The 14,972-nt window shown below is 47.0% G+C and overlaps 1 protein-coding gene across 7 annotated transcripts in view; it reads right to left on the bottom strand.

The window, feature by feature from the left end:
- CSNK1G1 (casein kinase 1 gamma 1) overlaps positions 1 to 14,972 on the bottom strand; it is a 177,646-nt gene that overhangs the window by 57,309 nt on the left and 105,365 nt on the right. For all 7 annotated transcript variants that reach the window (XM_006260903.4, XM_014599947.3, XM_019477573.2 and 4 more), the window contains one exon: positions 1,042 to 1,193. In XM_006260903.4, coding sequence (XP_006260965.1) covers positions 1,042 to 1,193 — 152 coding nt within the window. The remainder of the gene's footprint in view (positions 1 to 1,041; positions 1,194 to 14,972) is intronic.

Below are 14,972 nucleotides of genomic sequence, written 5' to 3'. Positions count from 1 at the left end.
TGAACATGGGCCGACGGTGCGGGGACACTGTCAGGAAGGCCAATCGTACCTTGTCATGCATCCACAGATGCATCTCAAGCAGATCCAAGGAGGTGATCCTCCCCCTCTATGCAACACTGGTCAGGCCGCAGTTGGAGTACTGCATCCAGTTCTGGGTGCCACACTTCAGGAGGGATGTGGACAGCATGGAGAGGGTCCAGAGAAGGCCCACCCGCATGATCAGGGGTCAGCACGGCAGGCCCTACGAGGAGAGGCTAAGGGACCTGAACCTGTTCAGCTTCCACAAGAGAAGGCTGAGGGGGGACCTACTGGCTGTTTACAAACTAGTCAGAGGGGACCAGCAGGCATTGAGGGAGTCCCTGTTCCCCCAAGCACTACCAGGAGTGGCAAGAAATAACGGTCACAAGCTGGCAGAGGGTAGATTCAGGCTAGACATCAGGAGGCGCTACTTCACTGTCAGGGTGGCTAGGATCTGGAACCAGCTTCCAAGAGAAGTGGTGCTGGCTCCCACCCTGGGGGTCTTTAAAAGGAGGCTGGATGAACACCTCGCCGGGGTCATTTGCCCCCCGTACTCTTTCCTGCCATGGCAGGGGGCCAGACTTGATGATCTGCTCAGGTCCCTTCCGACCCTACTAACTATGAAACTATGAATCACTCTACCTGAGGACTAGGTGTTTCATGCTGGTCCTTAAGTGATTGTTCAGATGGTCATCATCTTTCCATACAAATGTTTCATAAAGTCCTTCGGATTAAGCAGTTTAATATACTAGGGAAAGCAAATAACCAACCAACCAACCCACCCTCCTTCCACAACCAAGGATTTCACTCCAATTTGGAAGGAAGAAAAATATTCCCTAGTCAAAGAGACTTTAACCACAAGAATTCATTTGACATTTAACTTATAAATCTTTACAAAACAGTCTAACAAAGACTGGCATGCTCACACCCATCCAAAGGTAGAATTCCAGATAAAATGCTGCTAGAAATAAGCTGGCCTAATTCAAACCAGGAGGCAGAGATCCTGCTAGTTTGTGTACTCACCAGTTGGATGGCTATCATTAATACCGTCTTCAAAGTAAAGGTTCTGTCACAGAGGTCAAACAAGTCTTCCAAACTGGGACCAAGCAGTTCTAGTACCATGGCATTGTACTTTCCACATGGTCCAAAGTAGTACACCTGGGGAAGACCTTCAGCTGAAAGAAAAAATCCACACATCAGCAAGACTGGATCTGCTATGACTCCTGTACACCATACATATTTTGCTGTCTCCAGCTTTATTTTTACACATTAACACACAATGCCTGTTGTACATCTTGCACACCAAGAAGAATCAAGCTTCTACATGTGTTTGCTATGGAGGAAATGGAAGCCAAGCCAGTACATGCTCTGCTGAAATAAGCCTTGGAAAGGTATATAGTATTAGTCGCTCTGAAAAATCTGAGCACATGACAAGGTTTCATTCTGGCATTGTGACTATTTTGGTCACAGGGAACTTATGAGATTCAACATTTCACCTTAACATTAAAGAGATATGGAGCACCAATGATCCTCATTTTTCCCCCAATATCAACAGCTCAAAAGAGTTAAAGAACTCTCACTATAAATAGTTTACACTCAAGAAAAGTTCCCTTTATAAACCAAGTTGTGCATGTGGGTTGTTACTAAGCATGGCTTTATACACCATTTAAATGGCACACTTCAGTTAGCTATAACCATGTCTCATTCAACAAGTCTTTGTGTCAGATCATGTGACAAAGAGATCAAACCACTTACGTTTATCTATAATTTTAGTTTGCTAAGTCACACAGAGCACACGTTTATTGGGAGTTCTAACTTTTCACTTCTCTAACCTTCCCCATCCCAAACAAGCAAGGCCATGGGAATACACTTAGAACCTACCAATAAGGCCAAATCTATACTGAACTGATCACAACACTGAATGAGTTGAGTAAGCAATGGCTCAGAAAGGACAAGGCTTAGCTTACAGCCTTTTTGCAGTGCTGCTTCCAAGATGACTGAGCTAATGAAAGTAGTGTTATGTTCACAGGCTGTCCTGTGAAAACCTTCAGACTGACCACTCAATACACGTGATTGCAGCCAACTGCCATATTCAGAGGTTCCTTCTAGTATAGGAACCTGGGTCTTCTGGTGCTAGTGCAAGACAGTGGGACAAACTAGTTCTCTCATAGACCTATTTCAGCCTTCCTTCACGATTATTCCTTTGTTTGCGCTACAGACTTGCACAGGAATGGGATGCACAATAAACCAAACCCATCTGGAATCCCATCAGCACTGCAGCCCAAGGTCTCAGAGCCCCGGAAGAGATTACTAAAAGCTATGCCAAAAATTCAAAGGCACACACACACACACACACACACACACACACACACACCCCTTCTCAACAAATCGAGAGAACAAATATATATCACTTCACAACAAATCGAGGGAAGTGATTATTCCCCTCTGTTCAGCACTGGTGAGGTCACATCTGCAGCACTGCATCCAGTTTTGGGGTCCCCACTACAGAAAGGATGTGCACAAATTGGAGAGAGTCCAGCAGAAGGCAACAGAAATGGTGAGGGGGCTGGGGGACATGACTTCTGAGGAGAGACTGAGGGAACTGGGCTTCTTTAATCTGGAGAAGAGAAGACATAGGGGATTTAACAGCAGCCTTCAGCTACCTCAAGGAGGGTTCAAAAGAGGATGGAGCTAGAGACTGTTCTCAGTGGTGACAGATGACAGGACAAGGAGCAATGGTCTCAAGTTGCAGCAAGGGAAGTTTAGGTTAGATGTTAGGAAAAGCTCTCTCAGGAGAAGGGTAGTAAAGTACTGGAACAAGTTACCCAGAGAGGTGGTGGACTCCATCCTTGGAGGTTTTTAAGACCCAGCTAGACAAAGCCTTGTCTGGGATGACCTAGTTGGGCACGGTCCTGGCTCTGAGCAAGGGACTGGACTAGATGACCTCCTGAGGTCCCTTCCAACCCTCATTTTCTACAATTATTTCCTCCCTCTTCGCACACAAAGGCTGTGTCCAGAAGAGCACAGATGTTTGGTTCCCTGGAGACAAGAAGCAGCAGCACAACTAGTGCTGCTGCTGCTTGTCCCTGGGGAACGCCCATGCTATGCACCCTCTGGCGTGCAGCAGGTTACCCCAGGTTAGGCAGGGGAGGCTGAGGCCAGCAACTGTGCTGGCCTCAGCAGCCTTACCTGGGATCCTGGGAGCTGGGGAAGCTGCCCATGGCTCTCCTGCAGCTTGGAGCCCGGCTGGCAGCTAGAGCACAGCTCTGGTGGACCAAGCTCTGGTTTGAGGCAGCACATACTGTAGCCGTGTGTGCCACCCCAGTTCCCCCCCGTGCAGGCTTTTTTTTTTTTACTCCAGGACCTCCCAGGTCAAAAACCCTACCCCCCACCCCAGCCTCCGCACTGCAAGGTAGCAGCATGGGAAGTGCCTGAATGTGCGGTGTGTGGCACCACAGAGGGGTCTGCAGCACCACATACCACACAGAATTGTCTGGCTGCAGCCAAAGGGTGTGTGGAAGAATATTAGAATCAGAGCACAAGCTTAGCTATATCTCTTACTGCTACTGTACATACAGGAAAACTTTGCTAATCTTCCCCTACTTAACTACTTCTGCATTTAAGGATTATTTCAGGATTTTTTAATCTTGTTTGCTCATCTTAATTCACAAATACCGGGAATTCATGCTAGCTCAATCAGTTACCAGAATAAACTAATCTAAACATCTGCAGATGCTGAGCATCTAGCCACCAGAACATTCAATATACTGTGTACAACAGCTGTACAAATATGGCAGTGTTGGAGGGACAATTTGAATTGAAACATTTAATTAACATTTACATCTGATCCAAACAACTGAAGCAAAACTGAACAGAAAAGATGTACTGTCCCTTCTAGAAACTACCATTTTTACTCAAATCTAGGTCAACCCTGAATTTAAGATGACCCCCAATAATTAAGATTCTATATATGGAAAATTTATAAATGTGTTGTTACAGTTTTCTAGGTATAGAATCTAATTATTGGAGGGTTGTCTTAAATTCATCCCCCAGGACAACTTTAAGAAAAATCAAGGAAAGAAGTAGCTGGTGGGAAGGGGGGGGGGGGGCAGGTGGCCCCTTGCTCTCTGCACCCCCCCCTTCCCATTGCAGCCTTCCTGCCCCTCCCCCCCACTGGCACCCCCCCCCCCCCAACTCCAGCTTTGCCCCTCCTGTCCCACTCCCCAGTCTCTTCCCTGCCCCCTTACTGTGAGATGCTGCTCAGGCTGTTTCCTCCCAGAGCACAGCTGGTAGAAGTGCGAGCCCTGCAGCAGTGTTGAATGGCCAAGCAGGTGCCACGCAGCAGTGTTGGGGGTGCTGACCAGTTAGGCAAGGGATGGAGTTTCCATGTACTCTGTGCCTGAGAGGGGAATCGAGCCAGAGCCAAGCTGTGCACAACAGTAAAGTGGGGGAGGAAGCTGCTGTGGGTCTGACTCTAGCCCAACCCATGCTCAGGGTCAGTCAGAGCCATAGCAGCTGCCTGCCCCCACCACCCCCTCCCTGCTTCATACATAAATTTAAGACAAGAGGCTTTTTTCTCCATGCTGCTGGGGGGGGGGGCAAGGAGGAAGAGGGGGGACCTTGTCCTAGATTTGAGTAAACATGATAAACTTGAACTCGAGAGGTAGCTTTCTTTGATGTAGAGTCAATTTAGAAAAGTAATAGGAAGATGGAGTCAGGTCAGCTCCAACAGTGTCTCAACACCCATTTCAATGTCCAGTAGGTACCTCAGTTAGGACAAATTCAACTCAAATAGCACAGCTTGGGGTATCTGGTGCACCTTCCTGGCACTCTACTAACAAATCATATTGGAGTTCATCCTTCACCTCCACAGTGAGTGCCTCAAACTAAAATACAGAAGCAATGCACCAAAAGATGCTGGCTGCTACAGGTTGGTGTTAAGGAATCCACCCACTAGCATGGACAGGATAAAGGAACTGGATGACTGAGAAAATGCAGCAGCAGAAGGCCAAAGCAGCAATGAAGAACAGCAATTTGCTTCATATGCATGGGGATGGGACAACAGAAGAGTTACACTGCAGAGTAGGAAAGAGCTCATGTCATCTAGTAAAGAAGAGATCAGGAAGGAAACAAAAAGACAAGGAAAAAAGTAAAAGCAAGAGCATGTGAATAGACCATGGGAAGAAGAAGAGGACCCACAGTCTCCATTCAGGTTAACTTTGTATTTAGTGAGGACTATCTGCATACCCCCCTCCATATCACCACTGACCCCTGCTTGTCAGCTGATACAGAAAAAGTTATGGTGACAGTGAATGCTAAATCTCCCAATTGCTTATCACATGATGAACAAAGATGAGGCTCGTCTCTCCCTCAGTGCTTTGGAGAAAGGGAGGGAGGATAGGGCAACTTGTTAATGAAGCTACTGCACAATATAAAATACTGAACATGCTCAGCTGTGTGCAGAAGTAGACTAGTGTTCACAAAACTCAGATTAATTCCCCTATCATAAACCCTTTCCAATGATACCCCTGTTCCTCTGGGAGAAGAGAAAGAAGGCCCCATCTGCCATTGGCAAGGGATGGAGCTTTCTTCCTCACTGAAGGCAGAATGGAACTGTTAGTGAAACCAATCAATTGTTTTTAATAAGTATATGCATTTAGTATTTTACAAGGTCAAAATTAATTTAATCCAGTTCTTGTGATGCTTAAATACACTGAAGAGGAAACATATACTCATTCATAATATTTTCCTGAAAGCAGCAGTCAAAAAGACGAGGTACAGAGTACTAAGAGCATGGAGGAAATCAGCAACAGAAACAGGTGTTTCTCTCTCAAGCCCAGTGGCCTATTAGCTAAGTCAGTGATGGTCAACCATGGTGCGGGGGTACAATAAGATCCTTTTAAGGATGACATGAGGTGTGAGGACAAAAGCAGATAAGCACAGGCTCAGGCTTTTCCTTGCCTGGAAATTCTCCTGCCCCCACTGCCTGGCCCCTCTACAAAGAAGTAAGCACCATAATGAATTAGTATTTGAAATGGGTGGCTGCTTAGATCACAAAAGTTATGGAGAGGTGCATAGGTAGATCTAGGATTTTGAAACCCTCCCCTCCACCCCACTTCAAAATCCTAGATCTGGCATGATGCACTGTCACAGGTAACAGCATATTTTTCTCCAGTTAAAAAGAAATGAGGAGTTTTACTAATATATTAAGGGCCTAGAGCCAATGTCCCCTCTAAGGTTTAGAGATCAGTGAGCAATCCTGGCTGGGAGGGTCCAGGTATCTCAGTGTGCCTGCCCCTCCCCCCTCCTGCAGCAACCTGTGGCTGGGTTGGGGCAGTGGCCAAATGCAAAGCAGGCAGTGACAGCGGGCGGGGGGGAGGAGCATGTTAGTGCCCCTTTGCTACAGCACTGGGAGTGCCCCCCAGGCCAGCGCCCAGGGGCCATGGCCCCCTACATAGGTACACCACTGTGTGTGCGGCATTAAAAAAAGTTATTGCGCGGCATGATTTTTTATTGTGCACGGCCATGCACGTGCGTAGCTTAGAGGGGACACTGTCTAGGGCTAATATCATGCAGTTTAAAAGAAAAACAATTTTAACTTAACTGGAACGTACATTAATTTGTAGGCTTGTGTGAATACAGAAGTATTCAATTTGGATTCGGCCAATTCAGAAGATAGTGATTTAATTCAGTGATTCAAATCACCTGTCCCCATTTGATCAGGCCAAATCAGAATCGGAGATTTGGTGCCAATTTGGATCGGCTGGGGAGAGGCAGACACAGCCAGGCAGCTGCAGTTTCTCCCACAGCTCGTCTGGCTGTGCCTGCCTGTTCCCAGGTGGGGGGAGCCACGGGAAAAGCCCCCATGGCTGCCCTGCCCAGCCCCATCCCCCACCCAGCCCAGCCCAGCCTCCCAGCACTTAACCCCCTCCCCCCCCCGACTCACCAGCTGTAGCAGTGGCGATCAGGGCCTCTGGGGGCTCGTGGCAGAACTGCTCCCCCCCCCCTTCCCCAGACAGCTGTTGCATCACACAGGTGTAGTGTGGCTCGGCAGGGCACTGAGCACTGTTTGGGAGCTGGGGCTGAGCGGTGCCAGACTTCGGCTGACAGGTGGAGCCACCCCAGCTCCCAGACAGCACACAGCACCTTGCCAAGCTGTGCTACACCTGCACAATGTGACAGCTGCCATGTGGGTGCCAAGTAGGGAGGGCAATCCCTGCTCCCCCCCACTGCCCCATGCTGAGTGGGAGGGCTCTGCTATGAGCCTCCAGAGGCCCTGATCACTGCTGCTACAGCCAGTGAGTGGGGGGGCTGCCTTTTTTTTTTTGTTTGTTTTAAGTGCCTAGAGGCTGGGGCCAGAGCCAGGCAGGGCAGCCATGGGGTCTTCTCCTAGGCTCCCCCCACCCGGGAAGAGGCAGGCACAGCCTGAGGAGCCGCAGGACAGCCTGCAGCCCTCCGGTTCTGCCTGCTTCTCCCCAGCCGATCCGAATCTCTGAATCTATTTAGAGGCTTCAGATTAGATTCGGACCTTTTAACGGGTCTCCCAATTCGATTTGGATTTGGAGATTCAGCCACTGAATTGGGCTGAATCTCCTCTGACTTGAATTGGCAACCGAAGCTTTGCAGAGCTCTATTAATTTGCTATATCATATACAAAAACACAAACTAGGAAAAAATTAAATACCTTATTTTGATTATTACTTCTATAGTCATTACAGCAGAGATTCTCAACCAGAGTGCCAAGACACCCTAGGGTGCCACCAGATCCTTGGAAGAGGGTCATGAGGTGTGAGGAGATAAGTAGATAAACTAAGAAAATAAGCCTGGCTCAGGCTTGTCCCTGCCTGAACAATCCCTCATCCCCACTGCCCAGTCCCTCTGTATGGAAATAAGCACTGTACATAAATTAATTTTTGAAACTGGGTGCCACTCAATTTATAGAAATTATGGAGGGGTAAATTGATCTTGAAGTACCCCTCCTGTAAACCTGTAATCCCTTCTGGCATTTTGCAACCCAATGCGCAGGATGGGTAAAGTTTACTTGTTTCACTAGTAACTGTGTAATCCCTTTATAAAGAAAAGAGAGGTAGTTGGCTGCGTTAGTCTGAAGTCAGCCAGAAGGCAAGGTAGAGGTGTGTTTTATAAGCCAGGGGTGTCAAAAATGTGTCCCATGGAGCCCTGTTATCTGTCCCTTGGCACTGCCCCTGTGTTTGGACTAGACGCACAAGCAGCATGAACAGGAATAGCCTCATACAGTATCTCCCCCCCACAGCCACTCTGGGACACAGGCTACATGTAGCACCTGCTCCAGGACCTGCACTACATGTGGCACTCCCCCTTCCCTGGGCTGTGTGCTGCATGGATAGCAAAGCATGGGGCACACATCCCATCCCAGCTGGGGCAGGTGCCACCTGCAGCATGCATCCTGGAGCAGCCAGAGCAAGTGATGTGGGCTCTGGATTCAGCATGGGCAGGAATGGAATGGGAGAGCTCCATGCACCTGATCCACCCTGCTGGGCTAGCCACATGCCGTTGATCCAGTTTGTGGGCCAATCCTGCGCCACTTGCCTGGCTCACAAAGCCAGATGAGTCTGACCACCCCTGTTACAGGTTAACTGAATAAGAGATAAATGAGCTTTCATGCGCTACAGCTCACTTCATCAAATTATATGAAGTGACATGCAGACAGCAGGCTATCAAATAGAAGTAATTTATAAAATTTACAAGCAAGGGAATATTATCCCTACTATTTAAGTTACATTAGTAAAATAGCAAGTTCAAAATTAATAGCCTTCTTCTCACCGTCACCAAGCCTAACTTGCACATGTGAATCAGAGATGACTGCCTAGTTACTGATCATATTTCACACTGTGCGCTACATATGGATTAATAATTTCCATTCTTTATTTGTTTAGCATGTGTCCCACCATGCATGCCAGTACACCCACCAAGTGTACAGGCATCTCTCAAAAGTATCTCTCCTAGGCTACAGAATTGAACAACAGAAATCATAGCCTGTGCAGCTATTTTCTAATATAAAAGCAGTTACTAATTTGTCAATATAAGGGCATGTGGTTAATCTCCATTTATCCTCCTTTGTCCCACACCCTACTATTCTTCAGGCTAACAGGACTTCCATAGGAGCATTAAAAGTTGGCTGCAAACACTGCCTGAACATCTTGAGGCAACCCTGTCCCAGAGGATAAGGCTCTTCCCACCTTTGCAGTCCCAGCCCCAGTGACACAAATAGAGAAATAATCTAATTTCGCAGAATAATGCAGAACCTCACAATTAGAGCAACACAGGGTACAATTTAAAACAACCCCCTGATAATGGCAAAGATTTAAAAAGGAGACTGCAAGGAGCTCTGAAATGATCCAGTTCTCTTCCTTCCCTTCACCTCCATCTCAAAAAGAAGTTAACAAGTGCTCCATTTCCCCCCCATCTCCCAGAGGGCTCTCCCCTTCCAAGAAACCTTATCCCATTTCTTCAAATCCAAGTGTGAATTTGGGAAAACAGGCTTTCCTTAGAAGACAAAGCCCATGAAAACAAGGGCCAATTCACTTGAAAGCACTTGCAGGCAAGGTAGCAATTCTGCTGTGCTCTCTTGTAGTATTTTAAAAATACTTGCTTTAATTTAGTCAAGACAGGTGAGATATAAGCTGCTAGACAAGTCTTGCACATCATCATTTGACTTTTTTTCACTCTATTCATTACATTAGAAAAAGCCAGAAACTGAGGCACTGACAGCTCATTCAAAAAGGTTCCAAAATGGGTGAAAACTCATAACACCGATGCCATGCAAGGAATTCCTAGAGACCCAACAAGGAACATCTGCACTGCAACCAGTACCATGACCTATCCCACAACCTTTAGAACAAGTCTGTTCAAATGGACACCTAGTTGAGAGGCTCCTTCTGCTGCAGTTCAGTGCGTGTGGCTCAATAAGCCTACAGTACTTGCTCTGGTTGCTGTTTTCAAGGACTGATTTAAGTAAATTTTCCAGAGACAATCATTTATTTCAGCTAAAATATTTTCCAAAGCAGCTGTTATCTAAAGCAGGTAATGACATAAAGGGACAAATACTGTCCTCGGTTACCAGTGGCAGGAAACTGAGGAGATCACTTTTACAGCCTGTCAAGGAGAGTTATCTGGAAACCCAGATATGAATACTATACTTACAATAGCCAAATGTTGATATCTGAGAACACACCACTGTTGCTAGAAAGCTGGCAGGAGAGGGCAAGAGACTAGCTGCGGGAGTATGAGAATGCATTTCATTCAACAAGCAATTAAACGAGAGTAAATTTTGATTCAAACTTTGTGCTAGTATAAAACCCCCTTGAGGAACAACTATAAAGATTCACCTTTTTCAAACACACCAAGAGAGAAAGCTATATGCTCAACAGGTCTCCATAACAAGTCAGATACCTGGCAGTGCAAAAGCATGCAAAAAAGCAGAGAGTAGGATAACTGGTCATGGTAACTGCTGTAGCCATGTACACAGTCCTGATTCCCAGAAAGAGGCCAATTAACCAGATACTGAAGCCTCCAAGAAATTAAATGCCTTCAAGAAGGACAAAATTACAAGTAATCTCTCCTTCCATTACATGCTTAAAAGCAACAAAACATCAATTTATCATGGTTAATTACTGCTTTTATGACTTCCCTCTTAGAATTTAAGTAGGATGCTTGAGCTGCTTCTTGTATAAGTTGCTTTAAAGTATATGGGAGAACATTCATATGGCATGAGACAAAGTGATAAAAGATAAGGACAGTTCAGTTCCACAGACCAATCCAGGATCGTGGTAAATTGGGCTTAGTGGTAACATTAAAAAAAAATCACAAAGCAAAAGCAGAGTCATCATTTAGGAAGGGGGCAAAATACAGGTTATGCAAGATGGGAAACTACTGTGGAAAGCAGTGATAATGCAAAAGGTTTATGGGTCATGCTTAAGCGGTTATCTAATGTGAGGTTTCTGTGAAATGATGCAATTAGGAGGGCTAATGTGTTCCTTGATGCATAAACAGGGGAATATGTAGAAGCAAAAAATGTTCTCTCTGTGTCATTTTTTAACCCATTTACATTTACCAGCTACCCTTCAGAGTAATTTACCTAGGGAGAAGGTGGATAACATTTGTATAAATAGAGACTCTATCTTTTAAAAAAAATTCTGTTTAAAGCTAGAAGAACTGGATGCCTTTAAGTCGGCAGGCCCAGATGAGCTCCATCCGAGGGTGCTGAAGGCACTGGCCGACATCATTGCAGAGCCACTGGCAGGAATATTCAAACGCTCGTGGTGCACAGGCCAAGTCCCGGAGGACTGGAAAAGGGCCAATATGGTCCCCCATTTTCAAGAAGGGGAGGAAGGAGGACCCAGGCAACTATAGGCCAGTCAGTCTCACCTCCATCCTTGGCAAAGTCTTTGAAAAAATTATCAAGGCTAACATATGCAAGAGCCCAGCAGGACAAATTATGCTGAGGGGAAACCAGCACAGGTTCGTGGCAGGCAGATCGTGCCTGACCAATCTAGTCTCTTTTTATGACCAGGTTACGAAACGCCTGGACACAGGAGGAGGGGTGGATGTCATATACTTAGACTTCAGGAAGGCCTTCGATACAGTATCCCACCCCATACTGGTGAACAAGTTAAGAGGCTGTGACTTGGATGACTACACAGTCCGGTGGGTGGCGAATTGGCTGGAGGGTCGCACCCAGAGAGTCGTGGTGGATGGGTCGGCTTCGACCTGGAAGGGTGTGGGCAGTGCGGTCCCGCAGGGCTCGGTCCTTGGACCGATACTCTTTAATGTCTTCATCAGCGACTTGGACGAGGGAGTGAAATGTACTCTGTCCAAGTTTGCAGATGACACAAAGCTATGGGGAGAAGTGGACACACCGGAGGGCAGGGAACAGCTGCAAGCAGACCTGGACAGGTTAGACAAGTGGGCAGAAAACAACAGAATGCAGTTCAACAAGGAGAAATGCAAAGTGCTGCACCTAGGGAGGAAAAATGTCCAGCACACCTACAGCCTAGGGAATGACCTGCTGGGTGGCATGGAAGTGGAAAGGGATCTTGGACTCCTAGTGGACTCCAAGATGGACATGAGTTGGCAGTGTGACGAAGCCATCAGAAAAGCCAATGGCACTTTATCGTGCATCAGCAGACGCATGACGAATAGGGCCAAGGAAGCAATACTTCCCCTCTATCGGGCGCTGGTCAGACCGCAGTTGGAGTACTGCGTGCAATTCTGGGCGCCGCACTTCAAGAGGGATGCAGATAACCTGGAGAGGGTCCAGAGAAGGGCCACTCGTATGGTCAAGGGCCTGCAGGCCAAGCCCTATGAGGAGAGACTAGAGCACCTGGACCTCTTCAGCCTCCGCAAGAGAAGGTTGAGAGACGACCTTGTGGCTGCCTATAAGTTAATCACGGGGGTACAGAAGGGAATTGGTGAGTATTTATTCACCAAGGCGCCCCCAGGGGTTACAAGAAATAATGGCCACAAGCTAGCAGAAAGCAGATGTAGATTGGACATTAGGAAGAACTTCTTCACAGTTCGAGTGGCCAGGGTCTGGAACGAGCTCCCAAGGGAGGTGGTGCTCTCCCCTACCCTGGGGGTCTTCAAGAGGAGGTTAGATAGGCATCTAGCTGGGGTCATATAGACCCAGCACTCTTTCCTGCCTACGCAGGGGGTCGGACTCGACGATCTATTGAGGTCCCTTCCGACCCTAACATCTATGGATCTATGAACATTGGCTCAATACCAAAAAATGTTAACAGGTAAAATGCTGTGGTCTGTGCTATACTGGTTTATTCTGGCCTTTAAATACATGAACCCAAGCAAAGATGTGTCATAGAAAATGAGGGTTGGAAGGGACCTCAGGAGGTCACATCTAATCCAACCCCCTGCTCAAAGCAGGGCCATCCCCAACAAGGCTTTGTCTAGCTGGGTCTTGAAAACCTCCAAAGATGGAGAGTCCACCACCTCTCTGGGTAACCTGTTCCAGTGTTTTATTACCCTCCTAGTGAGAAAATTCTTCTTAACATCTAACCTAACTTCCCTTGCTTCAACTTGAGACCACTGGCTCCTTGTCCTGTCATCTGCCACCACTAAGAACAGTCCAGCTCCATCCTCTTTCAAACCCCACTTCAGGTAGTTAAAGGCTGCTATTAAATCCCCTCTGTCTCCTCTTCTCTAGACTAAATAAACCCATTTCCCTCAGCCCTCCTCACAAGTCATGTCCCCCAGCCCCCTCACCATTTTTGTTGCCCTTCACTGGACTCTCTTCAATTTGTCCACATTCTTTCTGTAGTGGGGGGCCCAAAACTGAGCACAGTACCCCAGATGTGGCCTTATCAGTGCTGAATAGAGGGGAATAGCACTTCCCTTGACCTGCTGGCAATACTCCTACCAATGCAGCCCAATATGCCATTAGACTTTTTGGCAACAAGGGCACACTTGGCTCATTCAGCTTATAACCCCCAGGTCCTTTTCTGCAGAGCTGCTACCCAGCCAGTTGGCCCCCAGCCTGCACCGGTGCATGGGACCGTTCTGTCCTAAGTGCAGGACTTTGCACTTTTCCTTGTTGAACTGCATGAAATTTCTTTTGGCCCAATTCTTCAATTTGTCTAGGTCACTCTGAATCCTTGCCCTACCCTCCAGTGTATCTGCTATTCCCCCCAGCTTGGTTTCATCTTCAAACTTGCTGAGGGTGCACCCTATGCCATCGTCCAAGTTGTTGATGAAGACATTGAACAAAACCATCCCCAGGAGCAACCCCTGGGACACTCCACTTGATACTGGCTGCCAACTAGACATCGAGCCATTGATTACTACCTCTGAACCTGGGGACAGCAGGTCAGACTCTACGAAGAGAGGCTATGGGACCTTAACCTGTTCAGCCTTAGCAAGAGAAGGCTGAGGGGGGACCTGGTGGCCATCTATAAACTCACCAGCGGGGACCAGCAGGGTTTGGGAGAGACCCTGTTCCCCCTAGCACCCCCCCGGGATAACAAGGAATAACAGCCACAAATTGTTAGAGAGTAGGTTTAGACTAGACATCCAAAGGCACTACTTAACAGTCAGGGTGGCTAGGATCTGGAACCAACTTCCAAGGGAAGTGGTGATGGCTCCTACCATGTGGGTATTTAAGAGGAGGCTTGATGTCTACCTGGCTGGGGTCATTTGAGCCGTTTTCTCTCCTGTCCAGGCAGGGGTCAGACTTGATGATCTACAAGGTCCCTTCCGCCCCTACTTCTATGAATCTAAACCCGATGCTTTATCCAGTCTTCTGTCCACCCAACAGTCCATTTATCCAGCCTGTACTTCCTTAACTTGCCTGCAAGAATGTTGCATCTTCCCAACTAGGTCACAAAAACAGAAAAGCTCTCAGTACAGTGGAATCCTATATAGAACTCAATGTAATAGTTACTTCAAGAATATGGTCACGTCACTCAGGATTTTAACAAGCCTTAGTTTCACTGCCAATCAATTTTTACACGTTAAATCCCATCAAATCCCAGTAGTACCTTCCGAATATGTTTATACAAGTTAAGGGACAGATGTCATTGTGACAGTGAAAGATGCTAATATCATGCTTACCCATCCCTCTTTACACTACTGCCAAAAAACAAAAAGCAAGTAGTAAAGGACTTATTGTCTGCTCATCAGGTCAGTCAAATATCCATTTTCTTGGTGCTGAAAGAGATGGTTGAGGGCCAGGCTCGCTTCTGAAGACCATTCAATCCTGAATAACCAGTTTTGGATCCAGAATTTCCTAGACAGAAAGCCCAGAGCCTAAAGGAAGGACATGAATAGTAGTTTCATCTAGATGGAGATAGGGGTATAAATTCCAGTACGTTAGACAACCTAAACCTTCATCAGTGTAGTACATGGGCAGCATGCCTTATCTAGATCAACCCCAAATCAAAGGGTGCCAATATAAGGTACCACCA

This window comes from Alligator mississippiensis, chromosome 11 (genome assembly GCF_030867095.1).
Source record: "Alligator mississippiensis isolate rAllMis1 chromosome 11, rAllMis1, whole genome shotgun sequence".
NCBI lineage: Eukaryota > Metazoa > Chordata > Crocodylia > Alligatoridae > Alligator > Alligator mississippiensis.
Note: the sequence above shows the minus strand (reverse complement) of the source record. Positions and strands in the feature narration are given on the sequence as shown.